Here is a 26,434-nt window from a genome sequence, read left to right on the forward strand (position 1 = left end):
CACATGTACAAATCTACCATGTCAGCCTTTTCTTCCAAAATGCTAGGACTCTTTAGAACAAGATTCACTGTTCTGGATCTACTTGCCATTGATGACTACAGTTTTATTACAGTTGCTGAGACTTAGTTTACAGCCAAAAGTGACTTAGTTACTCTTGATGCCAATTTTTTTGGCGCCTTTGGTGGGCAGGAGCAGCAGTGCGTAGCACACGCTTCTTGATTAGACTGGGGTTCGAGCCCATGACCACCAAATACAGAAAGGTCAGAGAATGACCACCGCATATCCCCGGAGCAATATGGCCTTAGTTGCTAATGCTCCTAAAAACCAAATAACAAACAAAACAGCTGCCAATTTTAACTTTCATTTTCATGCTACATCTCATGAAAATTGATGGGGCGGTGGCATTTGTCTGTTCACCTTCATGGCATATCCTATCTTCCATCATCAGTATCAAATTCTCAACTTGAAGCTATAGCTGTCTGCGTCCACATTCACAGAACCCTGATCCTTTTTTTGGGGGGGGGGGGAGTTTTGGCCCCTCCTGTGTCCACTGGTCAGGCTGACAATCTCAGCTCCTGGTTAATCTCCATCTCTAAACCATCTGATATTATAATTTGTGACCTTAACCTCAGTAATTCACATCTTACTGACACTGTTACTCACTTGCCTAACCAGCTTCTAATTCTCAACTATATGGAAGCTGCATTCCCACCTACTAGTTGTGCTGCCAGGTTAGACAGAATTTTTTATAATGCCCAAGTTGCTGTTTTCATCAAAAATCTGCCACTTTGCTTTGACTCAGACCAACTTCTCCTACAAGCCACATTCACAATATTTTGCCATCTTACAATCCCAAGATCATCTCCTAAGTCTCTGGGCAAGGTGATAAAACTGTCTTTTCTCTGGGCAAGACAGTTTTATGACCACTTTTCCCAAACCAAGGTCTCTTGCCAAGTTCCTATCTACCTTTTTTTCCTGGTCAGTCTGCCTTCAATTCCTCTCTCTGAAGCTGGGTTTTGGGTTGCCTCTCTGCCTTGCTTTTATTTCACGTGACAAAATTTATGCGGTGCGAGTTCTCCTTGCAATTTGAACCATACTGGACATCCAACTTATTGATGCTTTTTTGGAACAATCAGAAAGCATTTTGTAAGTCAGGCAGCCCTCTCACAGGACATATACTAATTTCCCGACTCACTGTTCCCTGTTAAATACTGCTAATAAAGCAGCCCTAACTGAATTTATCAATTCTCGATTTAATAAAGGAAAGAGGATCTTTTCACAAAAATTCACATCCGTCCCTCAAGACCATCTAGAGGCCTGGGCAGATTATGTTACCAGATTTGGTCCTATCTCATCCTCTGATGTAATGCCGTGTTCAAGGACTTTTCATGTTTGGAAATACTGTCTGAAATCTCAATTTCGGCTTCAGACTTAAAGTGGCTAATCAACTCCCTTCCAAACTTCTCTGCAATTGGACCAGATGAAATCCCCAACTGCTGCCTCAAAATTGGTAGTTTTTTCTTCCCGGACACCTTGGCAAATCCTTCATGATCCACTCATGTTCTCTAACAGATCTGTAACCTGCTTAGGCATGCCCCAAAGAGGAACCCGCTTGGCCTTGTTCTCCTCAGCCATATCATCACCTGAACTTCATATGCTGATATTTTCCTCGCTTTTTTTAGCCCCCCCCCTCAACAATGTCAGCATTTTCGATTCATCATGTAGGGCTCAACAACTGATTGACAACTTCCTGGATTATATTCAACTTTTTGGTTTGCATATCAACTCCTCAAAGACCAAGTATCTACCGTTTGCTCCTTCGACAATCTCCTCTTTCCTACAAATTAGAATCCAATATAAATTAATTCTCCTGTAAACCAGATTAAATTCTTAGGAGTATATCTGAATTAAACTTCTCTTCTCAGCCCACTGCACAAAACTTCAGTCTAACATTCTAACAGCATTTTAGTTTATGAAGTATGGCCTTACTCTCATTCACAGTCGAAACACTATCCAGAAATACTTTGCTACCTATATCCTACCTCACTTCCTCTATACATCAACAATCTGGTCTTTCATGTCAAAATCCACCCTTCAGCCTATTATGTCAGCACAATAGTTTTCCATTAAATGGTTAAACACCTAGCTCGGACATCCTATTGTGTTATCTTCACATCAACTGTACCAACAAATTGAAATGGTGCCTGATACTGTTGGCTGGCCAAAGTAAACTTCTTAATATCTGGGACTTTCTTCAGTGGCAAATTCCATTCAAGACTGCCAGAGCCATTCCATCTCTTCAATCTACACCCTCCAAAATAAACTGTTTTGATTCTTCATTAATCAACAACTCTGTTAAGCTAGCCACCTCCATCAATCTTGACCCTGATGTCTGTATTCAAGACAAAGCACACAGAAAAAATATTTTAGAGTCTCTCAACATCTAACTTTTAATTTTTGAAGACTTATTATCTTTCAATGAGTTTGTTACATTTTTGTTTTTCCTTTTGTTAAAGCCACATTTACCTATTTTATATGTTATTATTACTTAATTTATGTAAACCTGTCTAGCTTGGCTGTACTGGGGTATTGCCCTTACTTTTTTGGATGACAACGAATGATTTTATATATATAGAAAGCTGAAGCCAGTTGGAGTTGGAAACATTAAAATCATTGAGGAAAATTACTTCACTATTAGGCAAGTTCAAAAGAAAGGTTCAAAAAGTTCTGAGTAATTTGGGAGACTGACAGAGGCAACAGATGAATTGACAGAATGGATAATGAGATTCCAGGTTAGAAAGTCTCTGACAGTGAACATCTGAGCAGACATATGCACAAATTGAAAATTGAAGATTTATTTTTCTCTGATTTTTTAAAGGTTATAAAACTGTTAAGGCACTAGCATTACTTTCATGCCGAAATTCCAACTCTAAATAACCATCTTTATAACAGACAGGGAGTTATGCTTTCTCTCTCAGCAGTGTTTCTCACTGGGCTATTTGGAGGCATTTAGTAAAAAATAATGAAGTAAACACAACTAATATATTTAACTAAGACAGGATTGGTATACACAAATGCATTTACCTAAGACAGAACTGAATGTTTTAATGTTTCCTGACAAATAACTAAGTGTTATCAGCACAACTTGTAAAGAAAGACGGCGATTCACTTTTTTTTGTTATTAAGCATAAGTTCCAGATTATTATTATTATTATTTTTTAAAAATTTCCTCACTGTAAAAATGCCCTTGCAGATAGCAAAGTAGGTTTGTTTGTTGGTTTACTCAGGGATATTTTCTGGCCTTTTTGACATTTTGCATTATAAACAAAGAAATGTGCTAAATACAAATCAACGCTGCTGAATCTGAACAAAAAAAATGACATAGATATAAATGTGAATAATAAACAAAGTGGTGATTCAACGTTATTCAGTGCTGGCAATGCTCTCTCTCTCTCTCTCTTTAAAAATTGGAAGATCAAAAATTTCAGTTTTTGAGCTTCCAGATTAGTGGCTTGTACTATACTTTTCTTGTAGTGGACTAAAGGTTACGCAACCACAATAACAAGGTAGGCAGTGCTCTTGAACTAAGCAATTAGAATGCTATTCACTGATAATAGCAATAGGGTAAATAGAAAACTTTTCTCTTTGTTGGCAACATTATGTATTATGTTTCTTTGAATTTAGAATGACTGCTATATTTTTAATACTATGAAGGAAAATAAGCAACAACCTCACCTTATATTTATAGTAAATGTATTCTCACACATAGCATGTGCATGGTATTGTGAATGACAGATTATTCTATAAAAGAGGATGAACATGTCATTACCTTATAATCAATTGAAGATCCTGCTTTCTGTTCAGGAGCAGCATATGGAGTTGTACCAACACAGAAACTATGCTGCCTACAATCTCCATCTCCCACAAAGGATACACCCTGTTCAGAACAAAGTAAAGTGGCTAATCCAAAGTCTCCAATCTTGATGAAGTCCTTATTTTTGTCAAAGAAAATGTTCTGAGGCTAAATGGTAAGGAAAAACAAATAAATAAAATAAACATCAGACTGATTAAGGTTTCTTGGATGAATTATATACATAGGTGCCAATATAAAAACAGTCCCTCTTAGAAGTGATATCAAGCATTATGAAAAGATTAAAATGCTATCAACGTTTGTTTTTGATGCTTGCATCATTTTTTGTGTCTACTACGCTGATCTAAAAAAATACACTCATTGTAGAACATTATTTTCAATTGTCTGAAAATGATAGCAGACTCAAATTAAAAGTGATAGTGCTGAAGTAGCACTATATTTTAAGTGCAAATAATCAATAAGGGTTTTACACAGTGACATATATTTATGTCAGTATTAAAGTTAGAATAAACAGAGTTTAGAAAGATATCAAATTTAAGAATGGCATAGAAAAATCGGATGGCATGAACTGCTTCTGAAGCAACAGGTGCAATGATTAAGAAATTTATTTCAAAATCATTATTTTTCAGAATTCGGCTTTCAACATGCTTCACACTTTCAGATCTCACCATATGAAACCTAGGTTTTCGTTTTGGGTGGCATGCAGAGAAGGGTTTACATAATCATTGTGACTGTATCCATGAGGAATTAATTACAACAAAGATTTTTATTTATTTATTTTTTTTTTTCTGGTGCTACAAGTTCACAACAGGCTGTGCAAGTTTCCTGCAATGTATGGGCTCGAACTAGTAACCTTCCTCCTTGTAGCCATACATGCTAACTACTGGCCAATAACCAAATAGTCAGTCCAAGGTAACAATTAAGACTGTATAATTAATCGCAACTAAGTTGTCCTTTTGTCAGAATCAGCAAATTATGGTTTCTTAGTTGCAAAAACTAGATTTTATCTGAAACTGAAGGTCACCTCAGCAGTTTATTTAAGTCAGAGTGACAATCTGTTAGAGACAGAGCTAGAGATGAGGTTAGAAAGGAACACTGCCATAAGGTGAACTGACATTTTGAACAAAATTTGTAGCCATGTAAATTGAGATCCCACAATAAAATTTAGTTATCACGTTTAGATCTTTACTGGATTATATAGCAATAATGGTAGATAAATAAACAAATAATAGGTACAAAACAATTAACTGTTGCCCTTCATAGCTACATGGATATGGGATTAACAGTGCAAGTGAGAGGAAATATGTAACAATGGGTTAATTAATATAAATGTTAGCATACAAATATAATAATAAGAACATGACTTGTAAGAGAACTCAATTAACAAGTAGCTATACACTGAAATGAAAAAGTAACTGGTGTAAGAGACAGAGAGTAAGAAATAATATAATGCAAAGCATAAAATGAGATGCAGAAAGTGCAAAATACAACACAATATACAATAGCTAAGTGTAAATTCCTTGACACTGCAATCCAGAACATAAGAGAGAGAGGGAGAGATCAAACCCCATTCATGTCGATAAAAGCACAAACTCTGTCATTGTACATCACAATACTAAATAAAATTAGTTAGCTCACTTCTTGAAAGGTAATCTTCTTAGCAGACAAGGAGAATTATGGACTGAGGTGTATAATTCAAGGATAGATTCTGTATTTTCTCATCATAGACAAACTTATTAAAGTTAAAATCCAAAGACTGGTCATGGAAGAGAATCTGAAAGGGCAAAAACTGATCAGACAAGTGAAGATGTAAGGTATGTTTGTGTTAAACGGCTCCTGGGATTTCTCCCATCTCCGCAGGTGTACATTGTATCATGCCAGAGATTTGAAGGTCATGTGCAGTTGTGTTGTGCCCTTTGTTCTTCCAGTCTATTAGCCGCCAAGCCCCTAGTGGGACCCAACGTTACTGCATTGTGCAACAGGGAGGCTGATCGGGTGTACCACTGATGCTAGAGTACTCTGGTGGGTCCTGCCATCTACCTTCCTGAGATTTTAGCTGCTAGGACCAGATTTGAGAATGAGATGATCGCTGTTTCTAGAGCAATGGTTGTAATTTTAACAAAGCATAGGGTTGTTCGCTTATAACTTGTTCTAGGACCTAACAGGTTGGGCAATAATTTTGATGTATTTAGATTTAGACCTGTGGGGCATGAAAAACAAAAAAAAAAAAAAAAAAAACTTGTGTAAGAGAAAAGTGAGGGGGGATGCAGAAGACTGGAGGGAAGGAAACGGAAGGGGCTGACAGGGAAAATGGCACCTACAGACAGTGCGGCATGCCCAATGCCTCACCAGAGGGATGATCCCCCCCCCAAACCATTGTGCAAGAGAAAAGTGAGGGGGGGAGGCAGAAGATAGGAAACAGAAAGAAAGGGCCAACAAGATGTCCCCTACAGACAGTCTGGCATGCCCAATGCATCACCAAAGGGAAGAGTGGGGTGGTGGTAGGGAAACCCCCACCTCCACTAAAAAAAAAAAAAAAAAAAAAAGGCAAGTGCAGAGTAGGTACGACCAGCCAGTAGGAGCCAACAGATTGGTGGAAAGAGTGAAGTCTCCAGCGGTGTGAGTGCTGCTATGATGGATGGGTCATGTTCGGAATGGTCTAGTCCAAGTGTCATCATTGGGACTCCATTTTCGGTGAGTGTGTTGCATCCAGACTGAAGACTGGTCCAGTAGTCCATGATAATGAATAGTGAGGAGGTCTAAACCGGGAGTCCAAGATAGGATGGTCAAGTCCAGTGGAGAGAAGTTGATCCAGGAGTCAATGATGAGGAATATGTGAGGACCCTGTCTTTGATTGCACCACTTGTGTTGTCCCATCCAAGTGGGGGAGACCAGTTGATTGCTCGAAATGTGAGTGATCAGTTGAGTTCTGTACTCCGGATGGTTTGTTGGTGAAGTCTTGTGTAAGTTTGGTCCAAGGCTGAGCGATGTGCAGCAACAACTGGCAGTCTTGGTTGTTTTGACCTATTGTTTTGGGTGCTATGGTGGTGGTAGCGCTTTCTGCCTGGTGAATAGGTCCATTGCAAATTGAGTGAGGGCTCGGTAAGTTTCTTCATTCTGTAGGGTGAGGTATTCTTGGTTTTGGTAGTTGAAGTGTAGTTTCATTACTAGGATCCTCCTTAAGTTGTCATAGATTTCACAGCTGTGGGCAAGGTGCTCCCATGTATGATCCTCTCCACAGTGGCAATGGGGTGAGTCTGTAATTCCGAAGTCATGTCCAGTGAGGAGGTTGGTAGCATAGAGTCCCGGTGAAAACCAGCCAGGTGTGAGGGGGGGTAAGAGGCCCTGACATCCAGGAGGAATCTTTTGGTGACAGTGCCTTTAGTTGAGGTCTGCCATATTTCTTGTCAGGTGTCTGTCCACCCACATCAATTGGATGCACTTCCTTAGATTTTATGTGTTTCTTAACTAACAGCATAATGCCTCTTCCCTTCCTGTCCTATCTATCCTTTCTGTACACATTGTACTCCCCAAATTCCAGTTCTGCACTGCTTATGTCTGTGTGACACCATGTCTCTGATATCCCAACAATATCTGCCTTTGATGTCTTGACTAGCACTTCAAGCTTATCTAATTTATTAACTATACTTCTAACATTGATGTACATGCACCTGTTTCTACTCTTAGTTACCCTAACACAGTCCATGTATTTACTTGTTCCACTATGACTCCCAGCAGTCCTGGAAATTCCCATTGCCTTGCTTTCCAGTCTATATTATTATTTTTATAATAATAATTAAAAAATATGTAATACTCATTTTATAATTATTATTATAATTATAAAATGAATATGCTGAGAAAATGAATATGTCATATAATGAAACAGAAAAAAATATTTAAAAACTTTTCACATTAAAAATAAATAAATTTCTGTTTATTCTTGAGGCCAAAAGAGTTTACATATTCATTGTGACAGCATACATATTGAATTAATTATTTAAAGTAACCAGATTTTCTGATGCCATAGTTCACAATGGGCCATGCAATGTTTTGTGACAGCATATGGACTCGATCCCACAACCTTTTTACTTGTGGCTGCACATGGTAACCACTGGATTGTGACCAGTCCAACACACATATTTTCACAAAAGTCACACCACATTTTCACTGCAGCTTATGTACAATCATCAATGTAGAGGAAAATTAACAAGGTTAGGTTAGAAAATTATAAGTGCAAAGATTAGAAATTATCAAGTGTGCAGATTTTTAAAGTTTTCAATGCTTGAACAACTGTTTTAAATTAAGTGGTACAAAAAACTTACTTTGAGATCCCTGTGAACAATCTGCTTTGAATGAATATGCTCTATTCCTTTTAATATATGGCGAAATATTTTCAATACTTCCCTTTCCTTGACTACTTTGAAAATATCTACAAAAATAATTTATATCTGCATTAATTTTATTGTATTACTATGATCAATTATTAATTTATAAATTTTTATAATTATATTAATAATTAGAGAAAGGAAGTGTAAACTGCAATAATTTTGATAAATTCTATCATCATTAAATAAAAAGCTTCCATTTAAAAATAAAAACTATGTAACTTTTTGGACTCACCTCTGAGGACAAAAGAATTTTTAGCTCTTTCCTAAAATTATTCCTAATTCTCTTCACTAATATAATATTCTGACTACATTCAGTTCCATTTATAATAATCTAAATGTTGCTTACATTTCAAAAACTAAATCCTAATGATAGGTTTTCATCCAACTAGCCATCCCATTTATCTTACATACTTACTGTATGATTTGCTCCATATTAAAAATAGTATTTGTGACAAGATATTGTCAGAAATTTTCCAACCAAATATTTTCTCCTTCTGACTTTCTTAGACTCAAAATCTGATTACCTTATTTGATCAAGTTCCTTAGCTGTCCCAAACAATCATTTTGAATATTGTGACTTCTTAAATCTTAACATTATTTCTTCAATCTAATTACCTACCAATAAAATTATTTTTCCTTTTATTCTTTGTAACTCATCCTTAATCTTTCTTCTGTTCAATTATTGGAAGTTCTGTTTACACCTCACTCATCATCTCACTCTTCAGGCACTTCAGATCATGATCTGATGAACATCTGTTCACTGACAGATCTACAACATTAACAAATAGATAAAGAATGATATACAGTGGACCCCAGCTTTACGATATTAATCCGTTTCAGAGACACCATTGTATCGTGAAAATATTGTAACATGAAACCAACAACATTGTTTTTTGATAATTCATTCCACCTCGGAAGTTTAAATTTTCGTTATATAACTAAGCTATTTATCTCTTTAAAAGGTGATTTTTATAATGGAAATTATACATATTGATTAAAATTAATATATTGATTAAAGCACAACACAAAAAATCACTTCAACTAACGGATGCAAAAACATACCATGCAGCCAACACGTTTACAAGGAGGTTGTTGTTGTTGTTGTTGGGTTTAACGACACATAGGCTACTTGGGCCATATTGTGTCTTCTAATGGTGAATATGAAATAATAACTATATTTTATGATATATTTCTATCCGGTTTAGGAAAGTAAATAGTTCTTTTTTATTAGGATCATCTCCCAGAATCTGCAATAAATTTATTGATGACTGTGTTTTAGCAATTGATTTAAAAGTATCTAAGCGGATGTTCTGAAAGTGGGGACAGTCCACTAACAAATGGCAAATGGTCAGTTGTACTTGACATGATGTACATTGTGGAGCGCTGTCATTAGTTAATAGATACAGGTGAGTGAGATGAGTATGCCCAATCCTGAGCCTTCCTAAAATTGTTTCTTCTCGTCTGCTTTTCTGGAAGCTGGAGGGCCACAGCTTTGGTTCTGGTTTTATTTGGTATAATTTGTTTCCTGGATAACCTCTCCAGATTAGTGACCAGCTATTGTAACATGCTTTACGGATGATATGTTTATAATCAGTATATGGGGTTCGAAAAGTCTGCAAAAGAGTAGTATCTGGTTGTTTGGCTGCAAGATCTGCTCTTTCATTTCCTGCTATCCCAGAATGACCTGGAATCCAGCAGAATGTTTGGTTTGACTCATTACACACAAGTAATTTAGAATGGATTTGTTTTATTACAGGGTGAGAGGAGTTGGTATTACTATTTATGGCAGAGACAGCACTGAGCGAGTCAGTGTATATTAAGGAAGATGAAATTAGAAGTTGAGTAATGTGACCTAGAGCCGAGTTAATAGCATAAATCTCAGCAGTGAAGATACTGCATTCTACAGGTAATGAGACAGAAGTGGTGAGAGATGGATCGCCGCAGGGCCTACTTGGGTCTCAGTTTTTGATCCGTCTGTATAGATCTTACAGGCCTGTGAATTAGAAGCAGAGTGAGCTTCATATAACTGTGCGATATTGAAGGGACACAAGGTGTTCTTTCCCCCACTGTTGGAAATAGTCATCGTAAATTGCAGGGATATTTGTCCACAGTGGATCAGGCGGTGTTATGACCTGATATATATTGCCGATTTCAATATTCCACGTTTGAGTTAGTTCTTTAAGTCTAAGTGCAGCAGGTCTGTTTTCATTTGGTTTACTGTTGTAAAATGAATCCCATTCGGTATTGTACAGACATCTCCAATTCGGGTGGTAGGGAAGACTGCGGATTTTTGCGGAATATATTAAAAGCAATGTTTTCCTCCGAAGATGTAAAGGAGGTTCGTGAGCTTCAATGTAAAGGCTCTGGACTAGGGAGGTTCTGAAAGCCCCTAGAGAAACTTGAAGGGCACTGTGCTGGATGGTATTTAATTGCTCTAAAATACTCTTCCTCGCAGAGTCATACACTGGAGAACTGTAGTCCAAACGGGACCTGATGAGAGCTCTATAAATATGAATAAGCGTATGCCAATCAGCACCCCATGACATGGATGACACACACCGAAGGATATTCAATTTCTTCAAGCAGATGGTTCGAAGATAGGCCACATGTGCTTGAAAGTTCAGTTTCCTATCTAGTATCAGGCCAAGAAAGTGGACAGTGTTAACCAAAGGAACCGACACATTTTTTATCTTTAACTCAGGATCAGGATGAAATGACCGGAATTTGCAGAAATTTTTTTTTTTTTTTTTAGGAGCATTAGCAACTAAGGCCATACTGCTCCGGGATATGCGGTGGTCATTCCCTGACCTTTCCGCATCCTCCGTATTTGGTGGTGATGGGCTCGAACCCCGGTCTAATCAAGAAGGGTGTGCTACGCACTGCTGCTCCTTCCTACCTGGCTACGGAGGCGCCTTTTGCAGAAATGAGTGGTAGTGGATTTCTGTTCAGCAAGATGGTATCCATTGCGTAAAGTCCACGATTCTATTCTGTTTAGAGTAATTTGTAACAGTCTTTCGATAGTATTCATATTTTGTGATTGGCATGATATGGTAAGGTCATCTGCATACATATATACTTCAATAGTTTTTGGAAGATCTTCCGATATATTGTTGACCCTAATTGCAAATAGGGTTGGACTCAGTATGGAACCCTGTGGGACACCCTCTTCTTGAATATGAGATGTTGATAGGAAGTTTTGATATCTGACTTGAAAGGTTGGTTGGTTATTAGGATTTTTACTGACTTGAAAGGTACATAACTTTAAAAAGTTCTGAATAATTTGAGGGAGATAGCCTCTCAACCCTAACTGATGCATATCTTTGATAATACCATGACGCCATGTGGTGTCGAATGCTTTCTGAATATCCAGGTTGACCATAACTAAATGTTGTCTCCTGATGAAGGCGTTACGTATGTTGGATTCAATTTTGACAATTAAATCTAGGGTGGACCTGTTTTTGCGGAAGCCATATTGGTGATCAGAAAGCAGATTTTGGGAGTCTAGAATCCAGGTGAGCTTCTTATGCACCATCCTTTCAAAGATCTTGCCCAAACAGCTTGTCAATGATATTGGTCTGTAATTTTGAACTAGAGAGGTATCTTTTCCCGGTTTTGGTAAAGATATGGTGTCATTCCTATATTTGTGCAAATATAGGAATGACACCATGAGAGAGGATATGTGTTTTCTGAGAAGATCCTGTTATAAAATAGCAATAGTGTGTACAGATCAGCTTCACAGAGATGTTTAAGCATTCTGTAGTGAATGCCATCTGGTCCTGCTGCACTATTTGGAGATTTACTCAAGGATTCTTTGAGTTCAGCTATAGTAAAGGGCTGGTTATATGGAAGTGGGAGATTAGTTGAAAAATTCAATTTTTTACATTCTTCATTAGTTTTAATTCTCTGAAAAGCAGTCACATAAGTGGTTGATGCGGAAGTATTATAGAAAGATTCTGCTAAAGCATTTGCAATGTCAGTAGGAGAAGATAGGTCCTGCCCATTCCACTGTATTATTGGAGACTGTAACGGTAGAAATTTTTCATTGAGAGCTTGTATTTTTTTCCAGATAATCCGAGTGTCAGTATTTTTGTTAATAGTTGAGGCAAATTTAATCCAGGAGTCATGTTTTGATTTTTTCCTAATTTGTCTTGCTTTGGCTCTCAGTTTTTTGAAAACTATAAGGTTGGCGGTAGTGGGGAATTTGCGAAATTGATTCCAAGCACGGTTTTTTTCTACTTTTGCTATGGTACAATCTTGATTCCATCACTAGTTTTGGTGTACCCGCTTGCTCTGGTTGGATTTTGGAATAGAAATTTCGGCTGCTGATAATATATGGCTGGTAATGTGTTCGGTTACGTCATCAATATGTTGTTGCTGTACATACTGTTTGTTTAGTAGGACACAAGTACAAATAGCTTTTCCAGTCTGCTTTGTGGAAATTCCAAGATATACGGGCTTTGGGGCATGATACGACCTGTGTTTGAATTGAGCTGATGATGGGAAAATGGTCACTGTGGAATGGATCATTCAACACCAACCATTCCATACTTGGAAAAAGATATGCTGAACAGATAGATAAGTCTATGGCAGATGTTGTACCTGTAGGTAATTGAACATAAGTTGGAGAGCCAGTGTTTAATACAGTCAGATTATGGTTATCTAGGAATGTTTCAATTAATTGGCCTCTCTTATCCATAGTGGAGGATCCCCACAATGGATGATGACCGTTGAAATCACCGAGTAAACAGACAGGAGGTGGCAGTTGTGTTAAAAGGTTGTCAAGTTCAGTCTGGGAACAAGGATAATTAGGTGGTATATAAACAGATGCAAGGGTTAATGATATTCCCATTGCTATCCGAACTGCTACAACTTCTAGGGAGGTTTCTAGTTGGAGATGTCTTGATGGTATGGTAGTTTTGACAAGAATACCTACCCCTCCACGAGAAGAACAGTCAGAATCCCTGTCTCGCCTAAACATAGTATAGTTTTTGAATTTGAGTGAAACTTTTGGTGATAAAAATGTTTCCTGTAAGCATACTCCTAATGCTTTAGTTTGTATGAGTAAATCATTCAGGTCATCTATATTACTGCATAATCCTCTGCAGTTCCATTGTAGGAATTTGTTCATTGCTTGGGTTTATTTGACGAAGATTGATCTGACTGTTTTTTCTGAGGTTTCTGTCTGCTTAGTTTTGATTTTTCATTTCTGGGACAGGTTGGGCGTCCTGTGTCCATGGTATCACTGGCATGTAATTCTAGTACTGTCTTCGTCCTCTGACTGAACTTCCATTTCCATGTTGCTATAGCATGGTTTCATTGTCTTTTGATTTTCAACACTAACAGATTTTGTTCTTTCGGGCAAGGTTGAGATGGCATCAGTTGGGATACTGATTAGCGTGTTGCTGGTTTCATTAACTGTAGATTTTTTATTGCACGTTAGCATAGTTTTGGCCCAGGTGGCAAATGAAATGTTTGGTTCTATGGAGACATCTTTTTGAGTTGAAATTGACCGGCTGTTTTTAGTGACCGATGCGTATGATCGGCTAGGCATGGTTAACAGTATTTGCTTCCTTGCTTCAGGGTATGTGACTTTATGCTCCACCTTATCTTTCTGGATTTTTTTGCCTGTTTTCTAAAGGTCACATGCTTTAGAAAAGGCAGGATGGCTTCCTTTACAGTTAGGGCAAGTAGGAGCGGCAGCTGTACAGTCTCCTTGGGAATGCCCCTTAGAGCCACAAATAGGACACACAGTGTTGCCTCAGCATGCCGTCTGAGAATGGCCATACTTCTGGCACTTAAAGCAGCAAATGGGATTTGGGATGTAGGGCCGAATCTTGCAGTTTAAATAATGTGCTTTAACAGAAGATAGAAGAGTCGGAGTACTAAATGTCAAAATGATGGACCTTGGTAGTAGGTTGCCATCTTTTTTGGTCATTATTCTCCACGCATGAGTCACTTTTTTGTTTCCTGAGTTCTTGTATTATCTCTTCTTCTGATACGGATAGCAAGTCCCATTTGCTGATAACGCCTCTAGAGGTGTTAAGAGTGTTATGGGGTGTAACTGACACTGAAACACTGTTAAATGATGTTAATTTTAACAGCTTCTCTGAGTGAGTTGTCTTAGAAGTTTCAATTAGAAGGTCTCCAGACTGGAGACGCTTAACCATTTTAGGAGATCCACAAACCGATTCTAAACTTTTCTGTATAAGAAAAGGCGATAGTTTGCCAACAGGTTGCGTGGATAATGAGTGCATTATAAGAAATGCTGGCACGTCATTATTCTGATTTTCTGTCCTTAGTCACTTCAGACGATTGAAGTCATAGTCATTGTCAGGAATTTCTGAGCTCGAGGGCTCTAACAGTGGATAATTATTTATATCCATGTCGGCTCCTTTTGGCCCTGGGGGTTTGTCTTTACCACCCAGGTTACCGGCCCCGCCACGGGGAGGCAGAAGCAGTGCCACAAGGTGACCAAGCGGCTATTAGTTGTATTAGTAATAAAGAAAACGAAACAGAAAACAGAAAGGTTTCTTTCCTTTCTGGGCCTTTGCCTACTTCTTGTAGAACGAAAGAGCTACTTAAATATAAAATGAGGAAAACGGTATTCGGAAACGAACAGAATATATATAATGGCAAAAGCTCTTTAGATAGCTTGCTTTGAGAAACGCACTGAGATCGCTTGGCACCCGGGGCCGTTTACAAGGAGGAAGGACCATGTAGTCCGGTCGGAGATAATCATAAGCCATCATAAAGTGAAATAAGTAGGCTCCTAACATAAATAAATTTTTCAGAATGTTCCCTTCATTCCTATTTTTTAATTTTTGTAAACTTGTTACTCCATATCTCACTTCTGTGTATCATGTTAGTTGAAATTTTATGCATGCCGTGTTCTTCGTTATTGACTGCTTGTCTTTTTTACTGTTATAAATTTTACAAAAAATGTCAGTGAACAGAAATATCAATTAGTTAGCATGTACATATTACAATAGTAATTAAGCTATATATGTAAGCATAAATTTATTTTTATTTTGCTAACTTGTAGAAAATATTCTTCCGACGTATCATTTAATTTTGTTAATTGGCAAGGTAATAAAGCATAAATTTGTGCTTTACACTTTACTTTTATAGCCCGTGGATAATACTCCTCCTATTTTCACTTATCACAATTGCCATTTAATAGAATTAAAATTAAATTCACAAATGCGATCACAATGACTGGGGCTTACCACACATATTGTATAGTGAAAGGAGAGTCCATTGTAAAGTGAGCTGATCATGCAGTGAACCAATCATAAAGCAGGGGTTCACTGTATATATATAAAAGCAATGTTATAAAAATTAAGCGAGAGAAAGAGCTGACAGAATGGAAATGTAAAAAGCACAAAGTGCCAAACTAGAAGGGAAAGGAGAGAAAGAAAGAGAAGTATTAAAGGTGGATGATAGGGAAAGAAGGAAAAAAAACTTAAGTGATACATTGTATTATAAGAAATTAAAAGCTGAATTAGAAAGCCAATTAGATGGAATGACGCTGTGATGGAAAAGTAAATTATTAATATTAATGATCTGGCTTTCTTGCATCATATGCCTCTACTAATGCTAATGCTATTATAATAAAATAGCATGCATTGAATAATGGAATGGAAAAAAATTTTTGATGTAAGAAAAATCTAATGATGTGAGAAAGAAAAGACAGTAAAATAAGATATTTGATGCATGTTATAAATAATTGATACATAAGCAGGTAATTCATCGGGGGACTACACCTGACCATTTATCAATAAACTGCGTTTCTATGTCTACGTATAGCTATGGAAGAAAAAATATTAAAAAAGGAAATTCTGATAGAAAAAAAAAATTATAATAAGGAGGATAAAAGCAGCAAATTCTTCCATAAAGAGAGGCAGGACAGTCCCAATACAGTGTTCATAAGAAAATTAAATTAGCAGTATTAAGAGGATTTGAAGGGAGGTTAAAGATGAATAAGGCGAATCTGAAGGAAAGGTAGGTTGGTAAATTAGAACACGTTTTGTACATGAAATGACTAATAAATTGAAATGAAGATGAAGTATAAGTAAGAAAATGGTTAAAAAAAATGGACACATATAGAAGAACAGAAGTAAATAAAGGCAAATGGTAAAAAAAAAATTTTTGAATACTTGAGCAAGCTAGGAGCATAACTTCCCAACTTCTTAGAGAGGAGCCTGGCTAAGAAAGCATTAATAGAAAAAGATGCTAATACCATAGGTCAATACAAAAGTATTGCAAGTTTGTTATGAGGGAAATATAATTTTTTTTTTATTAAAAAACTGAGTACATATTGCATCAATAAAGGTAGCAATATTAACTGTTGGAAACTATATAACAAAGTGTAGCAATGCAAAACAAATTAAAGTCAGGTAAAATAAACATAAGTAGAAATAGATCAATATATATCAGAAGGAAGCTTTGTAAGTGGATTGAAAGATGAGGGTAAAATAAATATGCCAAAATTATAATAAACTAAAAGTTGAGAGGGACATAAGTACTGAAATAAAAAAAACATTGGATCGTGGAAAATGAAAGTATCATAACTGCGTGAATATATCCGACTGCAAAAAAAGAAAGCAAAGTAGAGTAAGTACTTTATATTTCTGAATATTGATATAGGATTCGTTTGAAGGCAGGAAACTCTGAAAGTTTCTGCACTGTGTGAGGTATTGTGGTATATCTATTAATGCTGGGGTGGGGAAGGGAGAGAAGTAGATGCAATAGGCTTGTTAATTATAACAAACCTGCTATACACCTTTTTTTTTGTAATTTTTTCTCATAATCTCAAAAATATGTCTATCTAAAAAAAATTTAATTCACTAACCATTGTCTGGAAGGCATTCAATATTATTCCGTTCATCAAGCCACTGCCGAAGGTTGCTATCACAAAGTTCCATTTGGATAAAGAGTGTAACCCTGATATCCTAAAAATAAATCAACATCACATTTTATAAAGAATGATAACAGCACAGCTTAACCATAATTTATATAAGAACACTCTAGCATAAAAAGAGAAAAACAAACTCAGTCTGCAAGGTCATCAAGAAATTTTTTTAAAACTCAACCAGTTTCATTAATTTACAGTCACACCTCATACTATAAGTACTATAAAAACAAAATACCATATTCACATTGGCCATAGTTATATTTTAACAACAGCCATTAAGAATATGCTATTTTCACAACGTTATCTCAACAACCTTTAGAAATGTATACTGTAGCTGAAAATAGCTATTTACACACACACACAAACATAATTCATTTATTTACTTTACTTAGGAAAGTTACAGCCTGTTTTTACAAAAAAACTGGTATCAGGCTACAATTGATCAAGGTGTACAAGTGCACAAGTTGCAAGCATGATTCACAATGGTGCATTGCTGGATATATATGAACATTGCATAATTCCATAATTATTCAGAATTGAACATATATTGATATTTTTTACTCAAAGTTGCTCCAGAAATTACCACCTGAAGTTATGCCATATATTTATGAATCACCCTGTGCATGTATGTGTGTTTTCATATATATACATTTGTAAAATAATAAGAGAAGTTTACCTCGATATAGTACGTAGAACACTTCCGTTGAATATCGAGATTTTAAGGCAAGTTTAATAATATTACACAATGTGGCAAGTGCTAGTTGTTTTATGCCCGAAATTTTTTGATTTAAATTGACCCTAGCAAACTTCGGAACGATGTTGTTTTGAAGGCAATATTTTAGAAACGAAATATGGTAACTTTGGGCCGAGTATCTTAGTGTTAATTTAATGTAATTTTTACACCAAGCTGTTCAAAATCTTTCCCATAGTTATGTGTATCGATAGGTTATGCCTGGAGAGAAAGGAAGTGAATGAAATAGTCAATAAGAGTTTAAAAAATGAATTAGATAGTATGAACCAGAGCTGTAATGCTCAATACATTCTACGTTGATATCAATATTTGTAAAATAATAAGAGAAGTTAACCTCGATATAGTACATAGAAGACTTCCATTGAATATCGAGATTTTAAGGCAAGTTTAACGATGTTACGCGATGTGGCAAGTGCTCTACGTACTATACTGAGGTAAACATCTCTTATTATTTTACAAATATTGATATCAACGTAGAGTGTATTGAGCATTACAGCTCTGGTTCATACTATCTAATATATATATATATTATATATTAGACAGTATGAACTATCTAAGTTCATACTATATATTTATATTTATATTTGCCTCCTATTAGCTTAACTACTATATCATTGCCCGTGACCACACGCGTGTACACAAAATGAGTATATATAAGCAATACTACCAAGCTGTCTTTGCAGCCAGTTACAAGATAAACCAGTAGATATATCCAGTTACAGAAACCACATATTCAGAAAAACCTCAAACACACACACACACACACACACACACACACACACACACACACACACACACACACACACACACACACACACACACACACACACACACACACTTTTTTTTTTTTTTTGCCTGTAACATGTATAAGGACAAAAGATGTGCTACAATGCCATTTTAAAGAAACATATACAGTCGAACTTGGTTATAACAAGCACGGAAATAACGAGATCACAGCTGTAATGAGTAAAAAGCCATAATGATTTTAATTTAAGCATATTCCCATACAATCGCTCACTGTTATGACGAGCGTACTACACGGATATACTGTACAAATTTTGGTAACTATGCAAACATTCTTAATTGCTCGGGTAGTCAAAAAAAAAAAAAAAAAAAAACCTCAATTTTGGAGTAGACAAAAATGAAAAGGGCAACATAGCTTTTACGACCACCCACATTGGATTAGCAGCCGGTTTATGACCTTGTCCTTTCGGAGACGGGGACTATACAATAGAGCATTGACGTTCCGCTTGTTGCATTTCCCTATTTACAGATTGTCTTGTATTCAGTGAACCTTAAATTTATTTCCGGACTTCTAAAAATTTTGGAAATGGGACTTCTAAGAACTTTGTATGCGGATCACTTTATTGCCTTTTTTAAAGTAAAATCAGTTAGAAACGAACCCTTCCTTTGGAAACATGTCTACTAACAAAAGAAATTATCTCTCGATTTTCGATTTGTGAAAAACTCGAAATTATTCGTGAGTTAGAACATGGTGCAAAAAATATTGAAGTGTGTAAAAAGTTTTCTTTGTCCTCTTCAACAGTATCGACGTTGCTGAAGAACAAACATGTTTACATACTGGCACTGGAAAAGAACATAACTGAAAAAAAAAAAAAAAAAAAAAAATTAGAAAGTGCGAGGTTACAAATATCGATGAAGCATTGCTTCAAAGGTTCACTACACAAGAAGTGCTGGATTTTCTATAGACAGTCCAATCTTGAAGGTTCAAGCAAAAAAATTAGCTAAACAATTTGAATGTGACGGTTTTGTATGTAACAATGGTTGGCTGGATCGATTTAAAAACCGTCATAACATCGTTTATGCAAAAGTTAGTGAAGGATCTCGATCTGCAGATCCAATAATGGCAAATGAATAGATTGACTGTGTTTGGGCAGAAAGCAGGAAAGATTTCAATGACAAAGACATCTACAATGCTGACAAAACAGGACTTTTTTATAATTTGACACCTGACAATACATTTAAATTCAAAGGGGAAAAATGTGTTGGTGGAAAAAAAAAATCAAAGACTCGCTTGACGGTGTTTGTATGTGCAAATATGACAGGAACTGATAAAAAAAACTGTTTGTTATCGGAAAAAAGTTATAACCTTGGTGTTTCAAAAACATAAGGAAACTTCTTGTGGATTATACTGTGAACAAGAAAGCTTGGATGACTGGATATTTTTTGGCAATGCGTAAATCATTAGAATAAGGAGCTATTCAAAAAGAAGAAAAATATTTCATTGTTAGTTGATAACTGTCCTGAACATCCCCAGATTCAAAATGTGTCCAACATTAAGCTAGTGTTTCTGCCTCCCAAAGTGACATCAATTTTACAACCAGTGGACATAGGTGTAATCAAGGGTTTGAAAGAATTTTATGAAAGATTTATAGTTCTACATCTAATCAGAACAGAAACTTAATGAGTCTATATCGATGTTGGATGCTATAAATTTATTGAATGACGCGTAGAACAACATTACTTCGACAATCATATCAAACTGCTTAAAGAAATCTAAATTAAATTCAAATGAAATTTCAATTGTAGATGAAGATGATGGAAAAGAAGAAAACAACTTACCATTATCCGAATGGTTGCTAAGTAACACCATTGTAGGTTTTAATAACATTGATGAATCTGTACAAATCAATGACAACTTTTTAACTAGTGGTCTTCCTACAGAGAGTGACATTGTAGATGCTGTGCTGAACAAAGATGATAAAGACAATGACAAGTGAAAGTGAATAAAAATCAGTGCTGACAATCTCCCAAGCTCAAGGTGCAATGGACACATCAGTCAATTTTTTTTGAAGGAACTGAGGCAAATAATGAGACTTTTAATGGGCTGAGTGTTTTAAGGACAAGTTATTTGGAATTAAGGGGAAACTTGAGAAATATCAAAGCGAAATCTTTAAAACAAACATCAATTTTAAGATTCATAAATAAAAATACTAATTGAAATTGTGTTTAGTATTAAGTGTATGGTTTTAAAATTCCAGATGAGTAAATTGTGTTTAATATTAAGTGTATTGTAGTTTATACAAGCATATTAATACAAATAATATGTAGATATATACTTATATTTTTTTCTCTCTAATATTTCTTTTGTTTTTTGAATCTATCTTTTTATCAAGTTATTGAGAATTTAAAAAAATAGGAGGTAGATTTAACTCCTCACTGATATAGTGAGTAATGGTTATAACGAGGAAATTTTGTCAGTCCCCACGATGCTCATTATAACCAAGTTCGACTGTATTAAGTGAAAGTGAATCTAAAAGCATGGAATCTTTTTACCCTTATTTACAATGCAGAGCAAACACCTATAGTAAAACTTCAGAATCTATAACTGACCTTTAACTGTTTCTTCAAATAAACAAAGGTACTGTTATTCCAAATAACTTGTCCATTTCAATGAAAATATGAAATTACTTACATTAATAAACATTTTTCTCAAGGAAAAAGCAATTTGAACATTAAGAGGAGAGACAACACTACTAAGCAGCCTGGCAAGTAGTAAGGTAGCACTACAGACACATCTGGTACTCGCTTCTGGAAATTTTTTGCCTGTTGTGGAACGTAAATGAATGAACAATTCTCTGAAAAACCAGAGCCAAAAAATCAGTGCTGCCTGACTAGCCTCCTCTCTTGGAAAAGGGAAATTAGGCTTCTCTGAAAGAAGAAAAAGCTAATGCCATTAGCTATAATGTATCATTACAATCTTCGAACCCCATCCGCTCATCAATGTGTTTTGTCACCACATGTATAAAAGATTTTATTGCTGCTGATGAAAACTTCATACTGTCCCTAAAAGGCATAGTGAGTTTCTGTGAGATTAGATAATAAATTTTTGTATGACAAAGGTTTAAAAAACATGGCAGACATGAATATACTGGCAAATGGGGCAGACCTACTTAATATAATAACAGCTGAACTATTTTATCTTTGTTAAAATCAGGGTGAATACAGGCAACCCTCGTATAACACAGTACTTCTACAACATGGTTTTGCTCTAATATGATTGATAAATTGCGGCAATCCTCGCATAACACGGTACTTATATAACACAGTTTCACTTTAACACAGTTAGAGAATTTAGGTAAACCTCGCATAACAGGGTATTTTTCAGCTTTTGTGTGGGGAAAACCTTGCTATTACGCTGGATGTAATTTTTGAACATTTCCAATCTTTTTAAATCTCTGCTGTTTACTCACCAGTCAAAAAAAAAAAAAAAAAAAAAAATTGAGAAATCCCTGTATTTTATTTTGTTGGGAAATTCCCATGTTAAGTTCTGTGCTATTGAACTTGTACTTGTACTTGTTGAAAAATCTAGATTTCAAAGTTTTATTACTATTGGATAGCATACCAGGCCATCCAAAAGATTTAAGTCATCCAAACGTTGAAGTTATGTTCCTACCGCCACAGTTGTACTGGGTTAATACACTTCTTTCATTCAGTCATTAGATCAAGGCATTATATTCACCTTTAGAACTCATTCCATCAGATAATCGTTACAATGGATTTTGGGGAAAAAATGATTCCTAATCTATTGAAGTAATGAAGGCATGGAAACATTTCTCAATTGTGGACTGTATCAGAATCATATCTTTATCACTGAAAGAAGTAAAACAGTCAACGTTAAATGCACGTGGAAAAATGTATGGCCATAGCGAGTTCATTCAGGAAATATGATTGAACAGGCAGAAAACAGAATCGATGCAATAGTAGAACTTACTACATCAGTAGGAGGGGAGGTTTTGATGATATGACTACTGAAGCCCTCATGGGTTCATAGAATCATCCTCCTCTGGCTGGAAAAGACCCAAGTTCAAATCCTGTCAATGAAGGGAGGAATTTTTATGGGTCTTTTTCATAACGTGGCTGAGTTAGTCGGGCAAGGGTAGCATGGTTATTTTCTCCCGGAAACTCCAGTTTTTTGTCCAGCAAAACAGAAAATCGACCTCAGGACACATGCAATTTATAGACAATATACACAGAGTAACATGGCCTTAGTCACCGATGCTCCTAAAAAAATAAAAAATGATATGATTACTGAAGACGTCCAAAAATTATTGGTAGAAAAAGAAGCCAGCATAGCAGACTTGGTGAAAATGGCATTGGAGATAAAATCGAATCAATTCAGATGATGATTCTAAATTCTAAACATCCAAATTTCACACTAAAAAGCATAGGGAAAGGCATAAAGTTAGCCTAGCAATATATTTTTTGAATGCAGAATCTTGAATGAAAGGAGCCCAAAGTTCAAAAGGGAGCTTCAAAAATGCTTAGTTCCATACGATGAAATTCACAAAGATTTATCAAGCAAAACAAACAAACCCAGATTACTGATGTTTTAAAGAGAACAGAAGATACACGAAATCTAGAATGGTGTATTTTTGTTAACATTTTTTAAATGAAATAGTGTATTTTTGTTAGTTTTTGAAACTTAACCCCCAATTTTGTACTTTTTCTTAGTCCCGTATAAAATGGTTTTGCACAACACAACATTTTAGAGGAACCTAATAACCGTGTTACACGACGGTTACCTGTACTGTCGAACTATTCAATCTTATTTTAATGAAAGTTTACTGATATGTATGAGATTATATGAGATTGCTACAGGAAACTATTGAAACATTATAGGCTGTATATATGGACTATTTCAGCATATTTTGCTGAAATAGTGAAATGGTGTGGCATCCTGAAGAGAAACTGTTTCACCTATATCAGCCAGTTACCTACAAGTTTAAAATTATAACAGCATAAGTTTAAGAATATACAATAATGTTAAGTAGAATTTTAATTAATTATATGATTTTATTGCATACAGATATACAACCACTTCCAGATGTATATATCTAGCATGCCCAAGGCCATTTTTAATAAAGAGGGAAAATTGTGCTCACAGATAACCCGAGCACCAACTTTATATTCTTCAATCACATACTGTTTACTTTCCTAGGACTAAAATTTTCCATACTCTGGGCTATCAGTGTAATTACGAGGGCAGGAGTGCCTATTTCTATCCTAATTTCACCACGAATAGGTGGTGAAATTAGGAAAGTACAGGCATACCTCGAATAACGAATAGGATGCGTTCCACGAAATTACTTCGTTAAGCGAAACTTCGTTTTCAGAGGTAAAAATACTATGGCCAGAATACGGATACGTTCCTACATAAAGAAAATGAAAAGCTTTTTTTTCGAACAAAGAAAAGTTTTATTAAATAAACAGTCAACTTACATACAAAGTGAAATCACATTTTAAAATATGAGTCTAAAGTTGATTGCTTATGCTTTTTTCCTCTTTCATTTAGCAATTGCCTATACGGAGTTATTGCATTTAACACTTCTTCCTAAATCAGGATCATTTTCACTAAAAAAATTTGAAACGTTTTCAATGTCATTTAAGCACCTTTTTAAATCTTTGGTTGTTAACACTTTTTCGGCAGGAACTTCTTTAACTTCATCTTCATTATCTTTGTCTTCATTGCTAACAAGGTTTTCTAAATCTTCCACTGAAAAACCATCATCTTCTGCATTCAATAAAAATCTAACATCCTCTTCATCGACATTTTCGAAACCTAGTGATTGAGCCATCTGGATAACTTCATTTCTAATTTCTTGGATGTTATTTTCTTCTTCTAGTACAACTTCTGGCCATATTTTGCACCAAACTCCATTTAAGCATTTCTTAGTGACTTCTTTCCAAGAACTACCAATGTTTTCAACTGCGTTTTTAATGGTGTAGTTTTTCCAAAAAGTTTTAACTGTCATTTCCTCTTTATCCTCTAGTTCAGTTAAACTGCTTAATGTTCGACGCAGATAATAAGCTTTAAATGATGCCATTACTCCCTGATCCAATGGTTGAATCAGGGAAGTTGTGTTTGCTGGAAGAAACACAACTTTGACAGGAATGCATGTGTCCAACGTGTTAAGATCAGTAGGATGTCCCGGAGCATTGTCTAACAACAAAAGAGCTTTTTCTTCAAAGTTGTTTTTTTGACAATACCGTTTTACTTCAGGACAAAAGTGGTTAACAAACCAATCAGTAAATAACTCCTTGGTAACCCACGCTTTTCTATTTGCTTTCCATATTACAGGTAAATTCATTTTTATGTTACTTTTTAACGCCCTCGAATTTTCTGAATGGTAAACTAATAACAATTTTAATTTATAATCGCCAGAGGCATTTGATCCAAAGAGTAACGTTAAACGGTCTTTGGCTGCTTTGAACCCAGCAGCTGATTTTTCTTCAATAGAAATGAAACTTTTTGTTGGTAGCTGTTTCAAACCAGAACAAACCGCTTTCGTCAACATTGAACACCAAATTTGGAAAATTTTGACGTTCAATTATTTCCTTTAGTTTTTCTGAACACTTATTTCAGCTTCTCCTGTTAATTTTACACTATGAATCCTGGCCCGTTTTTTAAATTTCTCGAACCAACCAAGAGAAGCCCCAAAGGTTTCCGTAATTTCTTCAGTTTGTTTAGATTTCAGGTGATTAAACTGGAATATTTTTTTAATGTTAAATGGGGCTTGAAATTGCCGACTTCGTTATATCGAAGCTTCGTTATCAGAGGTAACGTTAACCGAGGTATGTCTGTAATGTAATATAAATAATTTTATATATATATAAAAAAAAATATATATCCAATAATTCAAAATAAAACATAAGCCAGTAGTATGGCAAAAACTGTAGAGCGAAAATTAACATAAAAATAACGTAAAATAAAATAAACCAACAGGGAAGGGGAAGTAAAGGTAATAAGACATAAACAGTAGCCGAAAATCCACTATATAATTTAGCACTTTAAATCCAATTAATAAAACCGATATAAAATTTAAAATAATGCCAATTATATGATAATTTAGCGGTACCCCCCTCGTAAGGTACCAGTTCTGAAAAACGTGAAATATCACCAAAAAGGGGTTAAAAGAACTACTAAGAGAAAACAAAATATCAAAATAATAGACTGACCATCATGCGCCTTATCGACAGAGGACCACAAGGCTAATAATGGTCCCGGAATCGCTGCATTTCAATCGCTATACAAATCTTCGCAAAGGTGAAAAGATCGAAGAAACAAACCACCCATTCCTTCTTTGGTTCTTCGATCTTTTCACCTTTGCAAAGATTTGTATAGTATTTGTATAGTATTTGAGTGGTCTCAGACAGTTTTTAAATTCTGTACAGTGGGATCAACTGACGATGTTACCAACAGTAAATTCTAAGTGGGAAGCATTCAAGGAATTAATCGTGGATGCTACTAAACGTTTCATACCTATTAAGAAATATTGTTCAAGGTTTAGGCCTAAATGGTTATCAAATGAACTAATGAGACTCGTAACAGAGAAGAAAAATGCATGGGATGCATATAAATTATCAAGCGACTCAGAAGCCTATGGCAGATATAAGTTAGTCTGTAATCAGGTCACAAAGGAGGTTAGGAAGGCGAAGGCAGATTACGAGAAATCCTTGGCAAAAAATGCTAAGAAAAACAGCAAGGA

General features: G+C 35.7%; 1 protein-coding gene across 1 annotated transcript in view; it reads right to left on the bottom strand.

The window, feature by feature from the left end:
• The window catches only part of LOC150078657 (eukaryotic translation initiation factor 2-alpha kinase 1-like), a 176,936-nt gene that overhangs the window by 30,066 nt on the left and 120,436 nt on the right, over positions 1-26,434 (bottom strand). The window contains exons 13-15 of the mRNA XM_090382196.1: positions 17,111-17,210; positions 8,194-8,300; positions 3,830-4,021 (exon numbers count right to left, since the gene is read on the bottom strand). Coding sequence (XP_090238322.1) covers positions 3,830-4,021; positions 8,194-8,300; positions 17,111-17,210 — 399 coding nt within the window. The remainder of the gene's footprint in view (positions 1-3,829; positions 4,022-8,193; positions 8,301-17,110; positions 17,211-26,434) is intronic.

Source organism: Mastigoproctus giganteus, chromosome 10, assembly GCF_048544385.1.
Source record: "Mastigoproctus giganteus isolate SK-2022 chromosome 10, ASM4854438v1, whole genome shotgun sequence".
In the NCBI taxonomy this organism is placed as follows: Eukaryota; Metazoa; Arthropoda; class Arachnida; order Uropygi; family Thelyphonidae; genus Mastigoproctus; species Mastigoproctus giganteus.